The following is a 21420-nucleotide window of genomic DNA, read 5'->3' on the forward strand; positions in this document are numbered from 1 at the left end:
TTTCCTTGTGTTTTACTTCTACCTTTCGACGACATGGGCTGATGCGCATGAACAACGTGTTAAACTTACTGCAGTTTTTTTTTTAAAAAAAAAATTCTGTTCCAGTATAAAGTAGCAGCTGCTCCTGGAAAGATCGCTTCTGCTGTTACTACTCTGGCTTTTGCCAAGATTTTCTTTTTTCTGAATAATTAGGTGGGGGTAATAAAATAATCCATGTTAAGCGTATAATCGCGACTTGATTGTTACTTACTACACCTCTTATAATAGTATTGTTTTGGGGGTGCAATAGTTTCTCGCCTAATTACTTATGACTATGACTGATCGACAAGCAGGACACGGTCGTTTTCTCTTGCTAAGCAGGCCAAGCCGGCGGAGGCACGTGTGTTCACAACTATTACTGGTAAATAAAAATATTTTTGAAACTATACACGAGAAATGGTTTCATTTGAAGAAGTTATTGAATGTGAAAATAGCTTTATTTTAGAGCAATTTTACAGTCCAACAAAAAAATAACAAAAAATACATCGAGATACCGGTACCTCGCGGTACCAAATCGTTTCTGATCGTTGGATCTAACAGCGCACATCCTACTCAGCTAGATTTAATGATAATAAATGATTTGGTACCTCAAATTACCGGTACATCGAGACATTTTTTATTGGACCGGAGCAGATCTCTTTATTTTAAGAGGTACGAAAAAATAGCTTATTGATGTCTCGTGAAATGACTCATTCTAAACGTGTAAGTGACCGTACTTTGCAATTGATTCAAGGAGAAACGTCGAAGATTTCCTGAAATGTTAAACTGTACGTTTTCTAAATATTTCCAACTAACAGTTTCGTAACAGTTTTATCTATTTTTCGCAATTGTAATAACTAGTTCTTAATTTATTATTTACTAACAACACACCTTGTGTTCCATTCGATTTATTTTTCATCTCTTACTCTCAAACTCACCCTAAGTGTGCCAATTTTTATAGACATGGCATTGAATCCGGTTTTGTTGTCTATGATAGCATCGAGCAATTCATGAGCCAACAAAGCTTATTTGGTTAAATTTCCTATACCGTCGAACATGTTCACTTGGGTGTAAACCCTATGCTACAAGCGCTTATATTTGTGGTTAATTGTTCCTTAAGTGATTATAGCGCCCATGGCGAGGCACGTATTAACTGCTTTTTTAAGGTTCTCATATAAATATACATAAATATACGTGTATCCGTCCATTTCTTTCGTTCATGTTTATAACTCAAAATATGAATTTTATAATTGAAGAGTTGATTTTGAAGTTTTTATTATAATTTAATTTCCAGCCTTGACATTTATATAGTTAATAACACGTATATAAAAAATTGTATTAAAAGTCTTTTTTCGTTTACAAATATACCATTAAACTTTTTTTAAAAAAGCCAAAAAGTCATCTCTATATGTATATTTACAGGGGTGAGAGTGAACACGTGTATACGAATATTCGCCTTCGTTTGTAACGTGTGTCCAAAAAAAAAAAACTGGAGCCACTGAGCCAGCAACCAGCATGTCGTGGTCATCACTGATCCATACATCTGACTACATAAATCATGAACAATTTCCTCCTTATTTCTGGTTAATTAGCATCATGAAGCAGCCGCTTGCTGGTAGCTGCAGAACATAAAAATCGAGTGGTTAATTATTTCGCGTTTTGGCCAATGACCAGGGAAGTAATCGAAACTTGTGCAGCTAATTCTTAGAACAAGTATAATGGTAAGTTGGCTATAAGATAATGTGGAGAAAAGAGATAATGAAAAAGAAGTGGGGTTGTCTCTCATACTAGAGCCATCTATACATCAACTTAAAAAATGTTTTAAATGTAAAGATAAGAGAAAGAGATAAGAGATAAAAATTATAGTAAACCTTATAGCCGATATAATAATTATATGTTTAACAATAATATAACTTTATAACTAGTAAGCTTTAGGCTAGCAACCAAATTAGCTGGCGTTTGGCAGGAGGGAGGCAGAAGCCGGCTGGCTGGCGGCGTCGACATCTAAACTCAGGGGCCCTTCATTTTTGACAGAGAGCGGGCGAAAGAACCTAGCGAGATCACTGGGTTAACAAAGGGGATAGGGCTCATATTTATTTGACAACTTGCAGAGTCGCACTGATGCATGCGTTAGATCTCTTTGTCGCGCCTTTTAAAGTGGGCACAGCTTTGTAATAATCTTATGCCACGTTCGTGTTAGAAAAGGGTAGGTTAACTTATCTCGGCACGAAAAAGATTAGTGTATAATTAATTAATTAATTATTAAAGATATAAACTAGATTAATACGATTTTTTAAAACAATTTTTTTATAGAAAATTTTTGTAAAAAATACACCGTTTAGCCGTTCGAAAAGCGTGTACGCGAAAAACAAGAGGGATAAGAATATACAGAAGTTCATCTTATATTTTTGAAATAATTTTTAACCTTGCAGTAATTAATTTGATTGTTTACGTTACAATAACAATCAAACAAGCTTTCATAAAATATCAACAATGAAATGTAGCTGGCACAGTGTTAGCAACTTTTAACTCGACCATTTAGTATTCCATAAAGTACAGCAATTATATGCACAGCGCAGCTACTGTGAAGCATTGCAATGTATGGTAGTGTATATACAGTATCAGCTACTGTAAGTACACGCGGGTTAATTTCTCTGTAAAATGTAAAAACTCCTCCGCGACACGGCAAAAGATGAAAAATCAGTTGCATCGTCGTCGCCGACACTGCATAGCGCATACTAGTACATTCTGTTTATTACGGCGGTAGGCGACCACATGGCGATGCCGATAGACCGATGGACAAATCTAACACGGGATCACGCAACGCAACATGACTACGACGAGTCGCCGAGGCTTAGGGAAGTGCGCGTGGAGAGGGGAGCAAAGCCGCAATCGCGCAAAGCACGCGTGCATGCCACGCCGTGCCGGCGCCATCAGCGGCTGCAACGTACGCGTGGCCGCCGCGCCCGGTGAAAAAGCGGCAGCTCCGGCGCCGCGGGCGCGCGAGCTCCATCTCTTCACGGCTGCGTTCTTGCACAGCCTTTTCTTTTTCAGCTTTTGACGTAAAAACATTGTTTACATCTATATTAGTAATACGCTTTTGCTATTCCTCGATCGTTTGAAAATTTGAGTTTTCGTCAGTCGATCGTCCTAGCCATTGGATCTAAGTTATGATTGGCGCATATATCAGAGTTTTGCATACATGCAAACGCTGAGATGAGATCGGATGGCTCACGCCAATCGACCGATTGCTTTAAAAAAGTCAGTCGACTGATCAATAGATGGACCCTTAGTAATACTAATAACTAAACATATATAATACATCTATTGGTGGATAGATGAATATAAATATAACTATATATTTTTGCAGTATTTAACAAAGGGAGTATATTTTTAAATTTGCTAAATGACAAGTTTCTTATAATCTTTTTCAAATATTAGTTTATCGTTTCACTTTTATAAAAATATATTTTTTAATTTAAAAAATCAAAATATCCTTTGTCCTTAGAATTTTTCAACTCCCAGCTAAAAAGAAGAGCGCTGCTGCTACTACTATGGCCAGGGCTGCTTTCTTCACCCCTCTAAGTTAACTTATCACCCTCGTTTTTTTGCGCGTGCGCTTTTCGAACAGCTAAACATTATATTTTTTATAAAAAATTTCTATAGAAAAGTTATTTAAAAATCATATTAATTTATTTTATATTTTTTAATAATTAATTAATCATATACTAATCTATTACTACGTTTGTCGTGACGGTAAGTCAACTTACCCCACCCCACGAACGCAGTCAGGACCGGTTGCATTGCATGCTTGGTTGGCCCCGTACAGTATGGATCTCTCGATCCCTCTCCATTCGTCTGGAGAGACATGGTGCGGGCGGTCCGGCGGCGAGCGCAGGTGAAGAAGTACAGGTTCGTTTGGCTTTGGTTTCATCCGCTCCTGTGGCGGCTACGACAAAGCTAGACTGCACTGCCTCGAGAATTTGAAACTACTTCGAGGAGATTGAAAAACAATGTGTTCGTCGTTGTTATAAAAAAATAAGTTATATAATTTTTCATTTTTATCTATGCTACTTAAAAGGAGATTCGTCATCCTCTTATCCACATACACATTAAAAAAAAACAACACTTCCACACCAACCATGAAAAAATCAAATGATTTTTTAAAAAAGTCTCTGTAACCCTATGGGCCTATAAAATCATTATCAGTCGTAAAGACTCGTTGTAATACATGAATATATTAATAGAACTGGTAAGAGCATATCTAAGAGAATGTTAATATTTTACTATCAAAAAATTTATATTGGGTTTATCTAAAAAATATTAGGCATAAAAATTACACACTCCTTCAATAGAAATCTAAAAATGAATAACCTGTATTAGAAACCCATATTTTTGCCCTAAATTTAGAATAGAATTAAAGTAATTTTAGACATGAGTAAATATTAAAAATACATTTGGTAATCTGTTGAAAATATATTTTCTAGTCTAATTTTTAAAGTTTGGTTTTAATGATCAATTTGAGACATCTCTTCTCACAAACCCTCCGGAATGACTGGAGCGATCCCATTCAGAGGGCTTCTCCTATGGGCCCAAAACATAGAAGTCCCAATTAACTTGAAGCCCACGTTATGATTTATCCGAAGGCCCACGCAGAAACACAGCCCAACAAGGCGGCGCTTTCCGGTGCCTCCCGAATATTTTGGCGGGAGAATTCGCTTCCATTTTGCGCCCACCCGAAATCCCCCAAACCCGCACGAGAGAAAGTAGGGGGAACCAGGCGGGAGCTGGAGCCCTAGCGTCGGCGGCGATGGGGCGCGGCGGCGGGGTACGGTGGAAGAAGGAGGAGGAGGAGGAGCTGAAGGCGGCGAAGCGGGGGCACCGGGAGGCGGTGGCGGAGGGGAACCGGGAGGAGGAGGCGCGGTGGGCGAACGTCATCGGCGACATCCACAAGCGCCGGGGGGAGTACGTGGAGGCGCTCCGGTGGCTGCGGATCGACTACGAGGTCTCCGTCAAGCACCTCCCCCAGCGCCACCTCCTCCCCTCCTGCCAGTCGCTCGGCGAGGTCCACCTCCGCCTCGGCAACTTCTCGGAGGCCCTCACCTACCAGGTTACCACGATCCCCCACCACGCGCCCCTTCCATTCTCATCAGGCATATGATCAGTTCAGATTTTCTGATGCGTGACTGTTTAGAGGCAGGTGCAATAGGTTATGCTGTAGAATTTTTTTTGTTGGCAAACAAATTGTTGGTAGTACCATCCTGCGCTATGTTTTGTCCCATTTGATAGTGTATCTGCAATGATTTTTTACGTGTGTAAGTGTCAAGCTAGGCCGTAGAAACCAATTTATCAGAGATAAGTTTCTCATCTGAATGCTCACTATGCTTTGGACCATTTGGTGTTGCATCTTTACCTGAATGATCATGTATTTGAATGTTTAGTTGAGTATCAGATTATATTTTTAGTAGGGTTGACTGAAGACAAGCCAATCAATTTCATTTAGCTAGGTTGAGTATCAGATTAATCTGCATATAATTTGATCATATGCTTTATGCAAACTTAGAGTGGAATTTTGCTTGTTGCAATATACAAAACGGTTGGATAATTTGCTGGACTATACAACACTTTTTATTGTTATGTGTTTGGGTGTGACTAGTGTTGAGCTGTAAATATCTTGGGGCTAAGGGGCATGCATTGAGTATACCCAGTTCCTGTTACATACTTTCCAGTAGTCCTGTTCAAATTCGATCATTTGGAGTAATTAGCTCACTCAACTCATAGTTCAAGTGCCTGATCTTCTGTTTAATTTTGTCTGTTGGCTATTTGTCTAATATTCACCAGAAGCTTTTTGTTACCCAAAATAGCTGTCTGTTTTTTACTACATGAAGTCATATTTCCTTTTTTATTTGACATCTTGATGCTTCACAGAAGAAGCACTTACAACTTGCCAAGGAGGCTGATGACCTTGTTGAACAGCAGAGAGCTAGCACCCAGCTTGGTAGAACTTACTATGAAATCCTTCTAAAATCTGAAAATGACCACAGTGCCATGCGGAATGCCAAGAAATATTTCAAATCATCCATGAAGCTGGCAAGGGTTCTAAAGGAAAATTCCTCATCTCAGAAGGCCCTCTTCCTAAAGGAGCTTATTGATGCGTACAATAATATGGGGATGCTTGAACTAGAACTTGATAACTATGAAGAAGCTGAGAAGTTACTTATTCAGGGTCTGAAGATATGTGAGGATGAAGAGGTACACCAATATGATGATGCTCGCAGTAGGCTCCATCATAATCTAGGTAACGTTTATATCGAACTACGCAATTGGAATAGAGCCAAGGGCCATATTGAGAAGGACATAGAGATATGTAGAAAAATACGTCATACTCAAGGTGAGGCAAAGGGATTTATAAATCTGGGGGAGGTGCATTCCCGTGTTCAAAAGTATGAAGATGCAAAGCTTTGCTACAATAAAGCTCTTCAAATAATGAAGTGCTTAGAAGATGAGGATGCACTAATGGATCAAATCCATCAGAATATTGAAACTGTTACCAAAGCAGCCAAAGTACTTGAGGAAATGAAGGCAGATGAGCAGAAGCTGAAAAAGCTTGTCAGAGATACTTCTAATGCTCGTGGAACATCTAAAGAGAGGAAGCTCCTCCTTGAGCAGTATGCTTGGCTGGATAATCTTATGGAGAAGGCAAGCATGATAACTGCATGGTCAAAAGTAAGTGAAGGGTAACTAAGTATTTGATCTTTAGCCACAAATATTAATGTTTATGGAACAACCAAAATGAAAAACCAACATGCATAAAAATAACCCCAACAACTGAGGCGTGATTAAAGCACACATGTCTCATTCTCATGTAATCTATTTGTTGTCCAGCTCAAGGAATTTTCTAAAGCGCAAAAGAGGGTTGCAAATGAACTCCATGACAAGGAAAAACAGAGCAACTCTCTTTTGGTCATAGGAGAATCTTACCAAAAGCTCAGGAACTTCAGCAAAGCTCGTAAATGGTGCATGAAAAGCTGGAACATGTATCGATCAATTGGAAATTTGGAGGTCAGATTACATGTCCCTAAATTCATGACATGCTGCCACGTGGCATGCTTTCTACCTAGTAATAAGACTAACTTCCTCCTGGCGCTCCTTTGGAGCTTCCAGTTTGAAATCATTCTCACCTTAGATATGTGCAATTTTAGGGTCAAGCACTAGCAAAAGTGAACATTGGGAATGTTCTCGATTCTTGTGGTGACTGGGCTGGTGCATTGCAAGCATATGAAGAAGCATACAGGCACTGTCTCTATCTCTTGCTCTTTTAATGCATATTAATGTTGTAGTGTCATGTCATAATATTGTCCTTCATCCATGCTCGTGTGATCTATCTTGTAATAGTTCTAGACCTCTAGTGAGTGTATATAACTTATTATGGCCATTGGGGCGTTTTGATTGCACCTTTCGATTCTGATACCTGCTTCTCAATGTTATTCAGAATTGCTGTGGAAGGTGACCTGTCAAATGTGCAACTAGATGCGCTTGAAAACATGCATTACAGTCACATGATCAGATTTGATAATATTGAAGAAGCAAAGTAAGCCACTGACGACATACGCTGCACAAATAAAGTACTTATTCAAAGTTTCAAACCTGTTTTAAAATATACCTTTTAACGTCAGGAAACTGCAGCAAAAAATAGTCAACCTGAAGAGAGCATTGGATCAACATGCAGCAAGGGATACAGTTAGTGACTATTGCTCAGAAACTGAAAGCGAAGATGGCGGTGTATCCGACAATATGTTTGATACAGAGGACAATGATGCAAACGTTGCAAATAATATTTCTGAGGAATCTGACGATGATGTTGTTCTTGCCTCACTTCTTCATAAAAGTAGGCCATCTAAGACCAAAACATCTAACCACAGTATACCCAAGAATGTTGATGGGTTACGTGGCATGGATGAGGGCACTAAAGAAGTTTTAAGTAAATCATGTAGCAACCATTCTGGTCGAAAGCGTGTCCGTGTGGTCATATCAGATGATGAAGCTGAAGAAAGTCCCGAAATTTATCAGTCAAAAAGAGCATTTACTGGTCGAGCAGATAGTTTGTCTACCTCAGGTACATGCCTCTTGAGTCTTGACTCATGAGCACACTCATACTTTCAGTAGTAGCCACTGGAGTGTAAAATATTTTCTTCTAATTTTGTGATAAATCTTTTCGATGTCCAACAGAGCGAATAACTAATGCAGCAACCAGCAACAGAAATCAGGTTATACAAATCTTAGTCCCTCAAAGCTTTGTTATTGATAGGAATTTGATATATGTATAATTTTCATGTCATCAATTTGTTCTCATTTGTTCCATTAGATGCTGGTGAGGTTATAACAAGCTTGTTATTTTTGTTGCAATACACTGGAAACTGATAATCAGTGTTCATCTGCAGCATACCTCTCATCCCACTGAGACCAGAGAAGTAGACAGTGTCTGCACCCCGTGTCCTCCTGAGGAAAGTATATGTTCATTCAAATCAGGTAGTCCCGTTCGTCATGGTGATGATGCTCCAGATCTAGGAGCTTCTAGCATAAGGAAGTTGTCTGTGTCCAAACCAGCAGCAAGTGGATCCAAGGTTGGTACACCTGCAGCAAACAGTCACCCGCAAGGTCAAAATGCTGCTGGCGTTCATTCCTCAGATGCTGATCACGTAAGTTTTCTCCAATCCTGTTTTCCTGTGCTGACGAAAAACATGTACAGACCGTTCTTTCACGTTGCTATGTTCCTATTAAAACGATCCTTACTGCAGAAGTTCTGGGTGTTCAAAATTGGTGAACATTTGGTTTACTTGGATGCAAATTCATGTACATGTGAGGGTGCCTTTAGCATTGAGTCTCTTAAAGTTGAAGTGGCATGCGTGTACTATCTTCAGATTCCTGATGAGAAGAGGTCAAAAGGTTTGCCTCTCTTTCTTAGTTTCAGTAAATTACATGGTGTGTCCACTTAATAACTATGAGTTACTTTTTATCATGAGAATTGGTATCAAATTCACAATTCGGTTACTTTGCTGTCGCTGTTCTCATCAGTAAAACAAAACATAGTTCTGCATTTTTATTTAAATATGGGCAGGAGAATTGTGAACTTATGAAGCTATTTCCAGGTCATTATAATTACTGTATAGTATTAATTGTTGAAAGAATGTAGAAAGTGTCATCCTTTTTTCATGAGCTCTTACGTAGTTATGTTTAGGGGAATATGGGGTTTACTCCGTGATTACTTCAGCTATGTCTATACATGCATGGGTAATGTGATGCAGTACACAAAATTGTGCTGGCTTAGTTCCTGTTACTTGCAGTTTCATATTAGTTTTAGCCGGGATGTGCAGTTTCAAATTACTGGGGAACGACTTTTTTTCTTGCTGTAGGAACTTACATTTATCTTCCTTTTCTAGGTTTGTTGCCTATTATTGGTGAACTCAAGTATTGTGGGAAGGTACTAGATGACACAGCCTCACGAGATTATATTGATCAACTTGCCTCTGAACAGAAGTGCATTGATGTTATTATTGATGGTATGGTTGCCCTGTACTCATCTGTGTTTATTTTTTACGTTAATACTCATCTATGTTCTTACAACTGCTATTATTTCATCAATGCTATAAGATCTTTGTTGATAACATGTGATATGTTGTTACACATCGAAGGACACCAGGTCATTGATTGCGGAGTACAATATAATATATGTGTGGTTTATCCTTCATGCTACTTCCATACTACAGTAGGATTCTTTTTTTGTTAGGTGATTCATGGAAGGTTTGGATATCATTGCATTAAAGAGAAAATTTACTACCCCCTCCATCCCAAAATAACATCACTTTTAGCTTCTACCATTTGTCCCAAAATAAGTTCACTTTTCTTCCCTTACCTACCTCTATCCAAAAATCAATGCGCGCTATTCCTTTAATATCCTTTACCAACCATTATCTAACTACCCACCATACTATTTTACTAATAATGAGGGGTACTTTGGTCTTTTAACTGCCTGCCTTGTTTTGAACATTTTGAGCTAAAAGTGATCTTATTTTGGGATGGAGGTAGTGCATTGGGATTCAGAAGTGGTGACCGCCCAATAAATAGCATAGCAAAATCTTTGGCAAACTACTGTTTATCTTAGCTTTAGAGTCCTTCCTATCATTGCATAAAATGCTGATTACTAGTAAAAAGGGATAAATCATGATGGTTTGCTGCGCAAACCAAATACTATAATAGCTAATTTTCGCATCAAATCTTCTCCAAAACAAGCTCCTCAGGAAATCAATAATTGATGCTTTCAGCTTCTCTGCTCAAAATCAAGTATTGGAGTAGTTGCTACTATTTGTTTTGCATTATCTTTGTGTTTTCCGTAAGGTGATAGCACTACCACTTTATGTCTGTATTGACTACTCCCTTTGTCTCAAAATATAACCGCTCATGCCCTTTTTTGGGGAGGAAATAAGATTTATGTGAGAAATTCTTGTCATTGGTTGAGGTGAGAAAGTAGGCGAAGTGGTGAACAAATTAAATGTGAGAAGATTGTGATTTGTTGAGATGAGGTAGGTGAAGTAGTTGTATTTTGAGACAATTTTGAATCCTAAAAGTAGCTATATTTTGAGACGGAGGAAGTACTAAACTCCATATATAGGCGCTTGGTTTCATGGATACATTTTTCTTCCGTTCTAACGCGTCACACTGAAGTGTGATGTCCATATTTCCTATAGTTATACATCATCTAATATACAATGCTTATAATGAAGATTGGGTGCCAAAGCGGTTGATGAAATTGTATGTTGATTTCTGCACAAAGTTGTCTGAAGCGCCAAATAAGAAGCTCCTTAAGAAATTATATAATCTTGAAGTAAGTTTGTTATATTTGTATCATTCATATTTTGCTGACAATGTTATAAAGTGGCTTCTTAACTTTGCATAGTCAAAGGTATTCATGCATTTCTATTCTTTGAAAGGTCTCTGAAGACGAAGTTATTGTGTCTGATTGTGGACTCCAAGACCTGTCGATCACACCTTTTCTTGATGCTTTAAGATTACATAAGACAATAGCTGTGTTGGATCTTTCCCATAATATGCTAGGTATGCCTTTTCCAGTATCTCCCTTTCTTCTCTTAGTTTGTGTTAGTTAATACATGTTCCATTGATTTGGTGGCATCAAAAAAGCCAGTTCAAGTTCAATACCAATCCTTCTAATCTCTCATAGTGGCTAAACTGTTATGTCCACAAACTGCAGGAAACCAAACAATTGAGAGGCTTCAACAAATATTTTCTTCATCAAGCCAAACATATGGTGGCTTGACACTGGATTTACATTGTAATCGATTTGGTCCAACTGCTTTATTTCAGGTCATTTACTATCCCATAAACCTGTTCCTCAAAGTGAAACCACAGGTTACTTCTGATTCTGATAGCTGTGGTATGACATCCTGCATGCATAATTTGCACATTAAAATGAGTCACCTCCTCTTTTAAAAGAATAACTTGACTCTTGACAACTGCCATGAGCACTGGCTGCCCAGGATGCTTTTGCGTATAACTCTGAAAGCAATTATCTCAGCAAGGACTTTTTTTGGGGTGAGATCTTCATTTTTACAATGATGAGGCAAAAACATGTATTCTAACTATATGTTCTATCCACTGGAATTATATTGCAAGGCGTCCAAGGAATTTTCTACATTATAATCATGATATATTTTGACGAACTAACTCTGCTGTTGATCAGTTGAGAACCTTGCACACTTGCAACGTGCAAGTGCGAAAACCTTTTGAACAGTTAACTACAGACAGTCATTACTCTTAGTTACTGGCAGAAGCCAATCCAGAACGAATTTAATTTTTATAACTTATCTCTTTGGTCTTACTGTTTGAGAAATTTAGATCACTAAAAGCCATAGTCCATTAATCACCTTAGACTCAACCGGGGATATGCTCTTAGCTAGTGCTGGTTGGTTTTTGCATTGGGATTGGATGGTCCTCTTACTCTCAAATCTCTATGGTCTTGTTAAATACTTACTGAGACCATTTGGATTATTCCAATTCCATACTCCGATGAAATTGGCAGTTGATGCCTTAACCAGAGCAACTTACTATACTGATACCCAAGTGGATATTCATATTAGAAAGATACCCTGCAAATCTAACTTGTTTTCTATCAGTGCCTATCACAACTACAGATGATGGCAAATATACCAAAATAAGCTGTCTTGCTTTCAAGCCCCTATTTGTTTTAGGATCAAAATTCTGAAGTTATTTTTGCTCCTTATTTACTGGTTCAGATATGCGAATGTGCTGTTATGACTGATCGATTGGAAGTGCTTAATCTGTCTGGGAATCGTCTCACAGATGCATGTGGTTCTTACCTTTTCACAGTCCTACAAAAGTGCAAAGGTTGGCACCTTCTGTGTTTTTACCCTTTCACCCTTAAGTTTCCTCTTATAGATTGTGTGTTTTGATTAAATTTCGTAACAGCACTGTACAGCTTGAATGTCGAGCAGTGTTCTATCACATCAAGAACAGTTCAGAAGATGGCAGATGCGCTACATGAAGGGTCTGTCCTTTCACATCTCTCCTTAGGTACTTTTGTTACTCCTGCTCTGCATAATTGAAAACTATCTGTTTCATGTACAAGCATTCTTATTCAAATGTTTTTGACAGGAAAAAACAATCCAGTTTCTGGGAATACAATGTTTAACCTTCTCTCCAAACTTGCATCTCTGAAAAGGTTCTCAAACTTTATTCAGTTATTGTTGATAACTATGAAGCATATATGTGTGGTGAAATAATGGATCAGCCATATATCTCATAAGTCATAACTGCAGGTTTTCAGAGTTAAGTCTGACTGGTATAAAACTGAATAAACTGATGGTTGATAAGCTGTGTTTACTTGCACAATCCTCATGCTTATCAGGATTTCTGCTTGGTGGAACTAACATTGGATCAGTGAGTCTGCGTACTGTGCATGGTTAGTATTTTCAGATTATACACAGGCAACATTCTTCTTATATATGAAGCTTTTCTTTTGTAGGGAGGGGCAACTAAACTTACCGAGGCACTATCTTGTGCATCACAAGAATTACTGAGATTGGATTTGTCCAACTGTGGGCTTACAACTCATGATTTCTCTCAAGTCTGTACAAATCTTTCCCAAATTAATATAGTTGACTTGAACCTTGGAGGAAATTCTTTCGGCCTAGAGGTTCCCTTCCTATTCTCGAATGGCTTGATCCTTGATGTACCTATACACATTCTGGTAACCTTGATCAGTTGGCTTACGCCGTATGGTGCAGGTATGTGATGCTATTGTGGCATTGCTTGCGAATTCCCAATGCAGTCTCAGATCTCTCACCCTTGATAGATGCAATCTTGGGCTTGCTGGTATCGTGTACATTATTCTAGCAGTAGCAGGTGAGGAACAGCTATTATATATTATATATTAAAAAAACAGAAGTATGAAAGTTTATCCATCAACCTCAATAGCCTTGTGCTACTTTCAGAAAATGATCAATTGGAGGAACTACGGATGGCTGAGAACACGAACTTGGCACTACAGAGAACATTGCACTATGACGAAGACGTCCAGGATGTTTCACCCGGTACTGACCAAAATCAACGTACCAATGCTGAAGCAAATAATGATGTAGCCCTGGGACGCGTAGACCTTGACAAGATGGAGGTACCAGATAGCGAAGACGAAGCAGCAGGCAATGAGGAACCCCGTGCAGCACCCGGCCCCGATACGAGCTGTGCAAGTTCATGCCAGAGAAACTCCTATTCCGGCTGTCATTCCATCCAAGAACTCGCAGAAGCCATCGTTTCTGCGAAGCAACTGAAGTTGCTCGATCTCAGCCGTAATGGGTTGTCAGAAGAGGACATACAGTCGCTGTATTTTGCTTGGGGTTCTGGCCCGAGAGGCGATGGAATCGCTCGGAAACATGTCGCCAAGGAGGTGATGCATTTTTCGGTGGATGGGATGATGTGCTGCGGTCTGAAACCCTGCTGCAGAAGAGATTTGCAAATGTAAACCTGGACGACCTCCCCAAGCACCAGGTTAGAGTTGCTCCCTGGTAATATAATTACTACCACAGTAAATTAACGTCGAAACGGAGATATGACTCGGTAGTAACTTGCGTTTCAGCAGAGGTGTAATTATGCTGATTTTCTGGTGTAAATAAAATTACTCCGTTTTTTTAGCGTATATTTGGTTCCTAAAAACTTTTCCTAAAAACATCACATCGAATCTTTGAACACCTAAATAAAGCATTAAATATACATGAACATTAAAACTAATTACCGTGAGACGAATCTTTTGAGCTTAATTAGAACATGATTAGTCATAAGTACTATAGTAACCAACATGTGTTAATGGCAGATTAATTAGACTCAAAATATTCGTCTCGTGGTTTCTAGGCGGAATCTGAAATTTATTTTTTTATTTACGTTCGAAAATTTCTTCCGACATCCGGTTAAACGTTTGATATGACCTTTTTGGTAAAAAATTTTGTCAACTAAACAAAACCTTATTTGATGTCATTGACTTTTGTATTTATGTTTGACTATTTTATTTTATTCTTTGTTTTATGAATATGTAAGATTATAAGTTGTTCTTAAAGTTTCTTTAGTTATAAATCAAACCATAACAAAATAATTAATAATTATATAAATTTTTAAATAAGATAAATGATTTAAATGTAAATTTAAAAGTTAATGGTGTTAAATAAAAAGGCAGAGGAAGTAATGTGGCTCCTACCTGCTTATGATTATCGTTTACTTCTGTTTACAGCCATATATGCACTTATTTATAAATAAAATATACATGGTAATGTTTCCATGTTAGTGTTCATGATGACATCAACTACATTAGTGCGTAAAACGACAACATGGATGCCCAGTCGTACACTATTAGTAATCAAAATAAATCTATCTGTTGTGTACCACATCACCTGATAAGGCTCTGTCGGTTCTCCAAATTGGAGAGTGGCGTTAATAACGGAGGATAATGTCCATGATGGGACAGCTGGCCCCACAAACCAAAAGGAGATAAGATAAGCCGCGTGATTACTTTCTAACAAAAGAACACTGCTAAATGAACACTACAAGGTTTGTGCAAAATTGCTCACACCAATATGTCAGGTCAATCTTTGAACCATCTTTTGCTATAGTTTGTTTTTTTTCATTTGCCAATGAGCCCGTAAGCATGTTACATGGTCATCTTTTGGCATATTAAAAGAAAAAACCAAATGGAAAATAATTTGCAATAAACTTTTATATACGTGTTCGTAGCGATCTAAAAGCAAAAGCTGAAAAATAAACTACAATAAAAAAACCTTAAAATCAACTCTAAATTTAAGATTAAAAATTTAAATTTTAGTTTATAAGCATAGCAAAAGCCAAAAATAGAATGAATGCCCACCAGAGAGGATGCACAATGAAATAAAGTGACCACAAATCTTCAATTTGTTGAGCATCACTTGTGGATATAGCAACATAGCATATAAAAATTGCCATCTTGCTCAGCATCATCAAACAGACCAATAGAAACCCCCAATAATACACTCGGCACCACCAGGTCAAAATCCAATGGATCTATCATTGAAAAGCTTGCCCTCTGTGCAACTAGTTCACCACCACCCATTCTCCTTCCAAAACAAGCAAAGCCATGAACCAAATGGCGTCAAGGAGCTCTTCCCATCACCCTTCTTCCTCCATTGCCACCCCAAGATTTGGCACAAGGAAGGCAGCCATGATCAGGTTCATCAGAGCTCGAGTGCACAGCTGCAGCTCCAGCAATGCACACCTACCCCAGCCTGCAGCACCTGTCAAGATGGTAAGCAAACACACCTGGCTGATGCATCTTTTGCTGCTAAAAATGCCTCATGTTTTTTTACACAAGAATCTGCTGTTGTGTGATTGTTCAGGTGTTTGAAGACCAGGTGAGAGGAGTGGTATGCTACAGAGATGACAAGGGGGAGGTGATCTGTGAAGGGTTCGATGAAGGGCCAAGGCTTGGCATGCGGCTACCCGAGAAGGCCTGCTTCCCATGGTACTAGTAAAACACTTGCTTCATTTGCCAGTTCTTTCCTTTTTTTTTTGTAATTTGGTAGCCTTCTATATTTTCTGATCGAACTTGATATCGTGCTGTTGATTGTGGGATGCAGGCCTATGGGTGTTCAGGTCACCGATTTCATCGAGCTGTCGACGCTTCGAGTTTTCGAAGACATCGATTTTCAGCAGCCCAAGAAGGAAAAGAAGAGGAAGTTCTGAAACGAGATTTCTGAAATTTCAGACATGTAAGGGCTAAGAATAGCTACACGAATAAGCTGAAACTCTCTTCTTCCTGCCATGCCATGTCATTTACAGTCACAACAATCATTTCTTGCTGATAAGTGAGGTGAAATATTGTTCGTCTCAAGTATCAACTATCAACTGATCTTGTGTGATCATTTACAGTGCAACACGTTGCCGTGATGGATTCAAATTGGAGTAGAATCCTATATGCATAAAGAAGCATCCCAATTGATCTCAACACATCTAGAGCTAGATATTATAACCTGGGAGACTGGGACATGCATAACATCAAGAAACACATGTGAAGCAAATAAATTAATGACCAGTTTATTGTCACGGCAAGTTCATATCGTTCATTCATCCTCACCATTTAGCTCCAGGATTTTTAATTAATCAGACGATACAGAGAGCAGTTTACATTACATAGCTGATAGCTACAGCCCTGAAGTGTAGGCCACTCCAGTGCCAGGCAGCCACGCGTCCCCTACGATAAAGTTTGCCACGGTGAACCTCGTGGCGTCCGACGTGGACATGCGCGAGTGCACGCCGCCCCACGTCACCCGCCGACGTGTCACGGCGCCGGGCCCCGTGTTGCCGTACTCCCCGTAGTAGAGCGTGGCGAGCCCGAACTGGCCCGACCACTCGAGCCACCCCGCCGGCGCGATCGAACGGTCCAGGGCCGTATCCATCACGACCGTCCGCGAGTACCTCCGCCACGGACGGCCCAGATACACCGGCGCGCCGCCGAGGTCCGGCGCGGCGGCGATCCGGCACCGGTGGATGGAGATGCCGGTGTTCTGGTTCGGGTCGGACCGGCCCTGGGCCGTGACCGTGTCCTGCTGGCCCGGGCCGGGCCGCCGGGCCCGGATGTCGCAGCCCTGGATCACCGCCGCCGCGTTGCCGAAGATGAAGTCCACCGTGCCGGAGATGTCGTCGGCGGCGTAGAACTGCCGGTTGGAGTGCACGTAGAGCGTGTCCTGGTACGCCTCGATGCCGCACCGGTACACGACGGAGAGGTCGCCGCCGACGCGCAGCGCCACCGCCTGGCCCTTCCCCGGCCCGGCGCTATTCACGATCGTCAGGTCCTTGGCTATGAAGCCCGATCCCATTGCAGCTGTATGCATAGAGCATAACCCCCATAGAAAGTTCACAATTTTAGACATATAGCCCTGAAAGTTCCTGATTCACTTTAATAGTATCCGAGTTTAAGAAAGTGAGAAGGTGGAGGATAAGTTCATTGGAGTTTTACAAAGTGAAGATCATTCTAGTTAGGGGTGGACATTCGGTTAGTTTGGCTATAGAGAAAATTTGGTTATCAGACAATCAACACCGAAATTAGTTTAAGAAAAGTCATGTCCGAGCAATTTTGTTTTGGTTTTAGTCGTAACCGAAATTTGACAAGTTGAGGTTACAACAAAAAATAATAGAAATTAAAAAAAAATAACAATACCTCTCTTTTTTATGTCCTTTTTTAATTGTTCAATAACACAAGATGACACCAAATCACAAGTATATTTCTAACCATAACATTTTAGTTGCATGATTTGATGGGCTTTGTGGGCTATTGGATTTTGTTGTACTGTTGTTTATGTTAGGTTGGCTATTTCTTTTAACCGATAGCTACAACCAAATTAATTGAAATTATTTTGGTTTGTTCTAACTTGTGACCTAACTAGTGACCGAAAAATTCAGTTTTGGTTAGTTCGGTTCTTTCTTTTTTTCTGTCCACCCCCTAATTCTAGACTTTTAGTGGTATATTGGTATGTGTAGGATTGAGAAATATGAAGTTTTCCTAGGATAGTAGGATGGCTAGTAAGTTTTGAAATCTACAATATAATTATAGCATAAAAAGACTTTAATTGCTCTTTTAGAAAATGTGGTGTCATAAATATAAATATTGTTAAGATGTGCTTGGTTCCACCCTTTACCAACTTCTACTCCCCTATTTTCAATGTGTACGCTTTCTGGTGAAAAACAATGTGCAATTTGTAAAAAAAAGATCTATAAGTTGTTTTAAACATCATATTAATATATTTTTTATGTTTTTATACCTAATACTCTATTCATTCCAAAATTTAAGTATTTGGAGGATTTACATATTGTAAAAAATATAAATATTTTTGCATCTCGTATAGTATTACTTATCATATCAATAAATTCTCACCTATTTTACATCCACCTACACCCACCCCATCAACCACTCATTTATTAAAGGATATAATAGTCTTTTTTTCAACCTTAATCGTTACTAAATAACCCACAAATATAGTACTTAACTGATCATCGGCCAATAAGTCATCCCGTTTTACATGAGAAGTTCCCAAGTCCCATCCCCTCCCCGAATGCACCCTTAGTCTAAAGTTCTAACATGTGTATTATATGATGCGCACTACCATAATAATTAATTCTTCCTTTTTACAGACACCCGTACTATTTATGTTCAAAATTTTGACCACTCGTCTTTTTCAAAAGTTTTATACATATTTAAAAAGACATCATATTATCAAAGTCCTTTACATGTTAAAAATATCTATACATACGAGTTGTATTCATCAAGACATCGTAATTTAAAAGTTTCTATTGAAAAAGTAAAAAAGGCTTACCAAATATGTCAATTAAAACATGCTTTGTAATTACTACATTACTAAATGAATTTCATCAACTACAAGGGAAACGTTTCTACTTGTGGAATGTACTTACAATGGAAGTCCAGCGTTACAGCACTACACCGGGAAAAACAAAAGGAAGAAAAGAAAAAGGCAATGACAAGTGCAACATCCCTATCGCGAGCATTTATACCCTGATTTTTTTCGCTTAAGTTTATGCTTATAAGCCAAAATTTAAATTTTAAAACTTACATTGAGAGTTAATTTTAAGATTTTTTTCACCGAAGTTTATTTTCGGTTTGTCTTTTAGACCTCTAAAAATACATATATAAAAGTTTTAGTCACCACTTTTTTATTTACAAATATACTATTTGATACTTTTATGAAAAAAAATTGGCTAAGATTAAGGGTACCGACCGACGAGATGAGATGGCGATAATTAAAGGCTATAAAGCGTGCGCATCTAACGACCAGATCGAACTCTTAACTGTCCTTTGCAGCGTCTCTGCATGGAAGATATCTGGAAACCACGTTGCCACGTTGGTAGGGACGTATGCTCTCCGGCCATGTCCATGGCGCGTCGTGTCAGCGTGTGTTGTCTACGTGATCGAGTGGGAGATGAACACAAGTGTACGCACCGACGGTGGCGGAAGCGTAGGTGGTGTAGCCGCCGGCGACGCTCTTGTGGCCGGAGATGACCGTCTTCCCCTTCCCGTCGCCGAGGAGCATCACGTTCTTCTGCTTGCTCGAGATGCTCACGCTCTCCTCGTACCGCCCGGCCTTCACGTAGATCACCTTTCGACCTCCTCCGGTCGCCGCGGGGTGCACCGGCGCGGTCACGGCGGCGATCGCGTCGCTGATGCTCGTGTGCGTCCCGCTGCCGTCCAGGGCTACCACGGCGTCCGGCGTGATGGTGCTCGGCGGGGATGACAGGAGGTGGCGGTCGTGTTTGGAGACCCAGGATGGGAAGGAGGAAAGGTTTGGCGGCGCCGGCGCCGGCGCCGGCGAGGAGGGTGGTGGCAGGATCGCGCTCCCGTTCTTGAGCTTGGCGTGGAGAGCCAGCGCCGTGCCGATGAACTGCTCGAGCGCGCCGACGCGCGCGCGCACGGCGTCGCGCGCCGCGCGGTCCGGCACGGCGGCGAGGCTGTCGCCGCACGTGCCCTGGTTCGTCAGCGCCGCGCTGAGCCACGTCGTCACGCCGGCGGCGTCCCCGGCGCCGGCGAGAGCGTCGCGGAGCTGGTCGAGGCTGATGTCGAGCAGCTCGGCGCAGTCGTCCATGCCACTCGGCGGCACGCGTCGCGGGCGCGGCGACGACGACGAGAGATAACGCGCCAGCGCGCGCGCCGACTCGGCCCGGGTCATGGCGAACTGTACGGACGCCGCGAACGGGTCCTTGGCTGCACCCCGCGCCGCCGCCGACGAGAGCGCCGTCTCGCACGCGCGCGGGTACGGCGTCGCCATGCAGATGGCCGTGACGTTCACGCCCGGCGCCGCCGTCGCGGCGGCCGCCGAGGCAGCAATCCTCGAGACAACGGCCACATTGTCCTTCGCCGGCGTGTCGCCATTGTTGGCAGTGACAAAAACCACCGGCGTCGCTAGAGCTAGCACCATTCCAATGGCATTGCACCATGCAACGGAGGCCACCCTCCTCCTGCCATGCGTTTTCATGTCCTTAGCTTGATGCGTGTGTAGATGATGCATGGGTGCAATGTACAAGCACATCACCAAGGGTTTTATAGGTATCAGCACCGTGACCTTGGTACCCTGCTAGTGATGTCAATAATGCATTGGAACTTTTGTGAACGAGCTTCGCTCCGTCCTTCTTTTTTACCGCGAGGTAATAATACTACGAGGTGCTGAAATTCTCACCCGTGCTACCCACCCCACGATCAAGCTAGTACTAAAATCCTAATTGTTTATGATGATAGATCGAACGGTCAGGATTGCATGGTACCTCGAGGTACTAACTTGGTCGTGGGGTGGATAGTACGAGTGAAGATATTAATACCTCACGGTACTAGTATCTCGCGGTATAATCAAACTTATGCTTTTAAAAATAAAGTACTAGTACTAGTTAAGTACCTAAGTTTCTGGTGCAAAACATGATTAAAATTTGATCAAACAATATATGTAAAAAAATCACAAGCTTGATAAAAAAAATCACTGATAATTAGTCATGTCTCTTCAGGGATAAGGTGTGTGCTAATCCTCATCACGTTGATAGAACACTGCATGGTTGGGTTGTGGGCAATGCAATTGCAAGATCAGCTTTGCAAGGAGGCATCTGGCAATGCAGAGCACATGGAGAGTTGGAGATACAAGCATGGAGCAAAGGAAAGAATGGTCCTGGACTCCTGGCTAATGGATAAAGGAGTAAATGTTCTCACAGAAACGGTACACGCTAACGAGGGAAAAAAGTGAAAGGTTAATAAGGGAGAAAAAAAAAGCAGATAAAGATTTGTTTCTGTCCTCTTGTCCT

General features: G+C 40.6%; 3 protein-coding genes across 3 annotated transcripts; 2 read left to right on the top strand and 1 right to left on the bottom strand.

The window, feature by feature from the left end:
* The first annotated feature begins 1152 nt into the window (after positions 1 to 1152).
* LOC102713878 (protein TONSOKU) lies at positions 1153 to 14247 on the top strand. The gene is made up of 20 exons (XM_040520652.1): positions 1153 to 1164; positions 5947 to 6744; positions 6904 to 7080; positions 7221 to 7312; positions 7511 to 7609; positions 7695 to 8134; positions 8248 to 8285; positions 8460 to 8717; positions 8817 to 8964; positions 9459 to 9578; positions 10800 to 10900; positions 11007 to 11130; positions 11285 to 11397; positions 12327 to 12438; positions 12520 to 12624; positions 12706 to 12772; positions 12870 to 12990; positions 13076 to 13246; positions 13338 to 13455; positions 13545 to 14247. Exons 1-20 carry the CDS (start codon positions 1153 to 1155, stop codon positions 14069 to 14071), a joined length of 3741 nt encoding a protein of 1246 aa, XP_040376586.1. The 3' UTR covers positions 14072 to 14247.
* A 1313-nt stretch (positions 14248 to 15560) lies between these two features.
* LOC102714154 lies at positions 15561 to 16651 on the top strand. Its single transcript, XM_040520830.1, has 4 exons — positions 15561 to 15874; positions 15966 to 16090; positions 16206 to 16337; positions 16498 to 16651. Exons 1-3 carry the CDS (start codon positions 15707 to 15709, stop codon positions 16309 to 16311), a joined length of 399 nt encoding a protein of 132 aa, XP_040376764.1. The 5' UTR covers positions 15561 to 15706; the 3' UTR covers positions 16312 to 16337; positions 16498 to 16651.
* A 17-nt stretch (positions 16652 to 16668) lies between these two features.
* LOC102700031 (pectinesterase-like) lies at positions 16669 to 20663 on the bottom strand. Its single transcript, XM_040520829.1, has 2 exons — positions 19580 to 20663; positions 16669 to 17449 (listed from the first exon to the last, which is right to left on the bottom strand). Exons 1-2 carry the CDS (start codon positions 20661 to 20663, stop codon positions 16770 to 16772), a joined length of 1764 nt encoding a protein of 587 aa, XP_040376763.1. The 3' UTR covers positions 16669 to 16769.
* Positions 20664 to 21420: the final 757 nt, after the last annotated feature.

The sequence above is a fragment of the Oryza brachyantha genome, chromosome 2, assembly GCF_000231095.2.
Source record: "Oryza brachyantha chromosome 2, ObraRS2, whole genome shotgun sequence".
Lineage (NCBI taxonomy): Eukaryota > Viridiplantae > Streptophyta > Magnoliopsida > Poales > Poaceae > Oryza > Oryza brachyantha.

Bases quoted from the DNA above. Each gene is read 5' to 3' on its own strand.
- LOC102713878 (XM_040520652.1), top strand. The intron at 6,745-6,903 runs GTAAGTGAAGGG...TTTGTTGTCCAG, and splicing joins TGATAACTGCATGGTCAAAA to CTCAAGGAATTTTCTAAAGC. The intron at 10,901-11,006 runs GTAAGTTTGTTA...ATTCTTTGAAAG, and splicing joins AGAAATTATATAATCTTGAA to GTCTCTGAAGACGAAGTTAT.
- LOC102700031 (XM_040520829.1), bottom strand. From the start codon at position 20,663: ATGTGCTTGTACATTGCACCCATGCATCATCTACACACGCATCAAGCT. The intron at 17,450-19,579 runs GTGCGTACACTT...CTATGCATACAG, and splicing joins CTACGCTTCCGCCACCGTCG to CTGCAATGGGATCGGGCTTC.
- LOC102714154 (XM_040520830.1), top strand. From the start codon at position 15,707: ATGAACCAAATGGCGTCAAGGAGCTCTTCCCATCACCCTTCTTCCTCC. The intron at 15,875-15,965 runs GTAAGCAAACAC...GTGATTGTTCAG, and splicing joins CTGCAGCACCTGTCAAGATG to GTGTTTGAAGACCAGGTGAG. The intron at 16,091-16,205 runs GTACTAGTAAAA...TGTGGGATGCAG, and splicing joins GAGAAGGCCTGCTTCCCATG to GCCTATGGGTGTTCAGGTCA.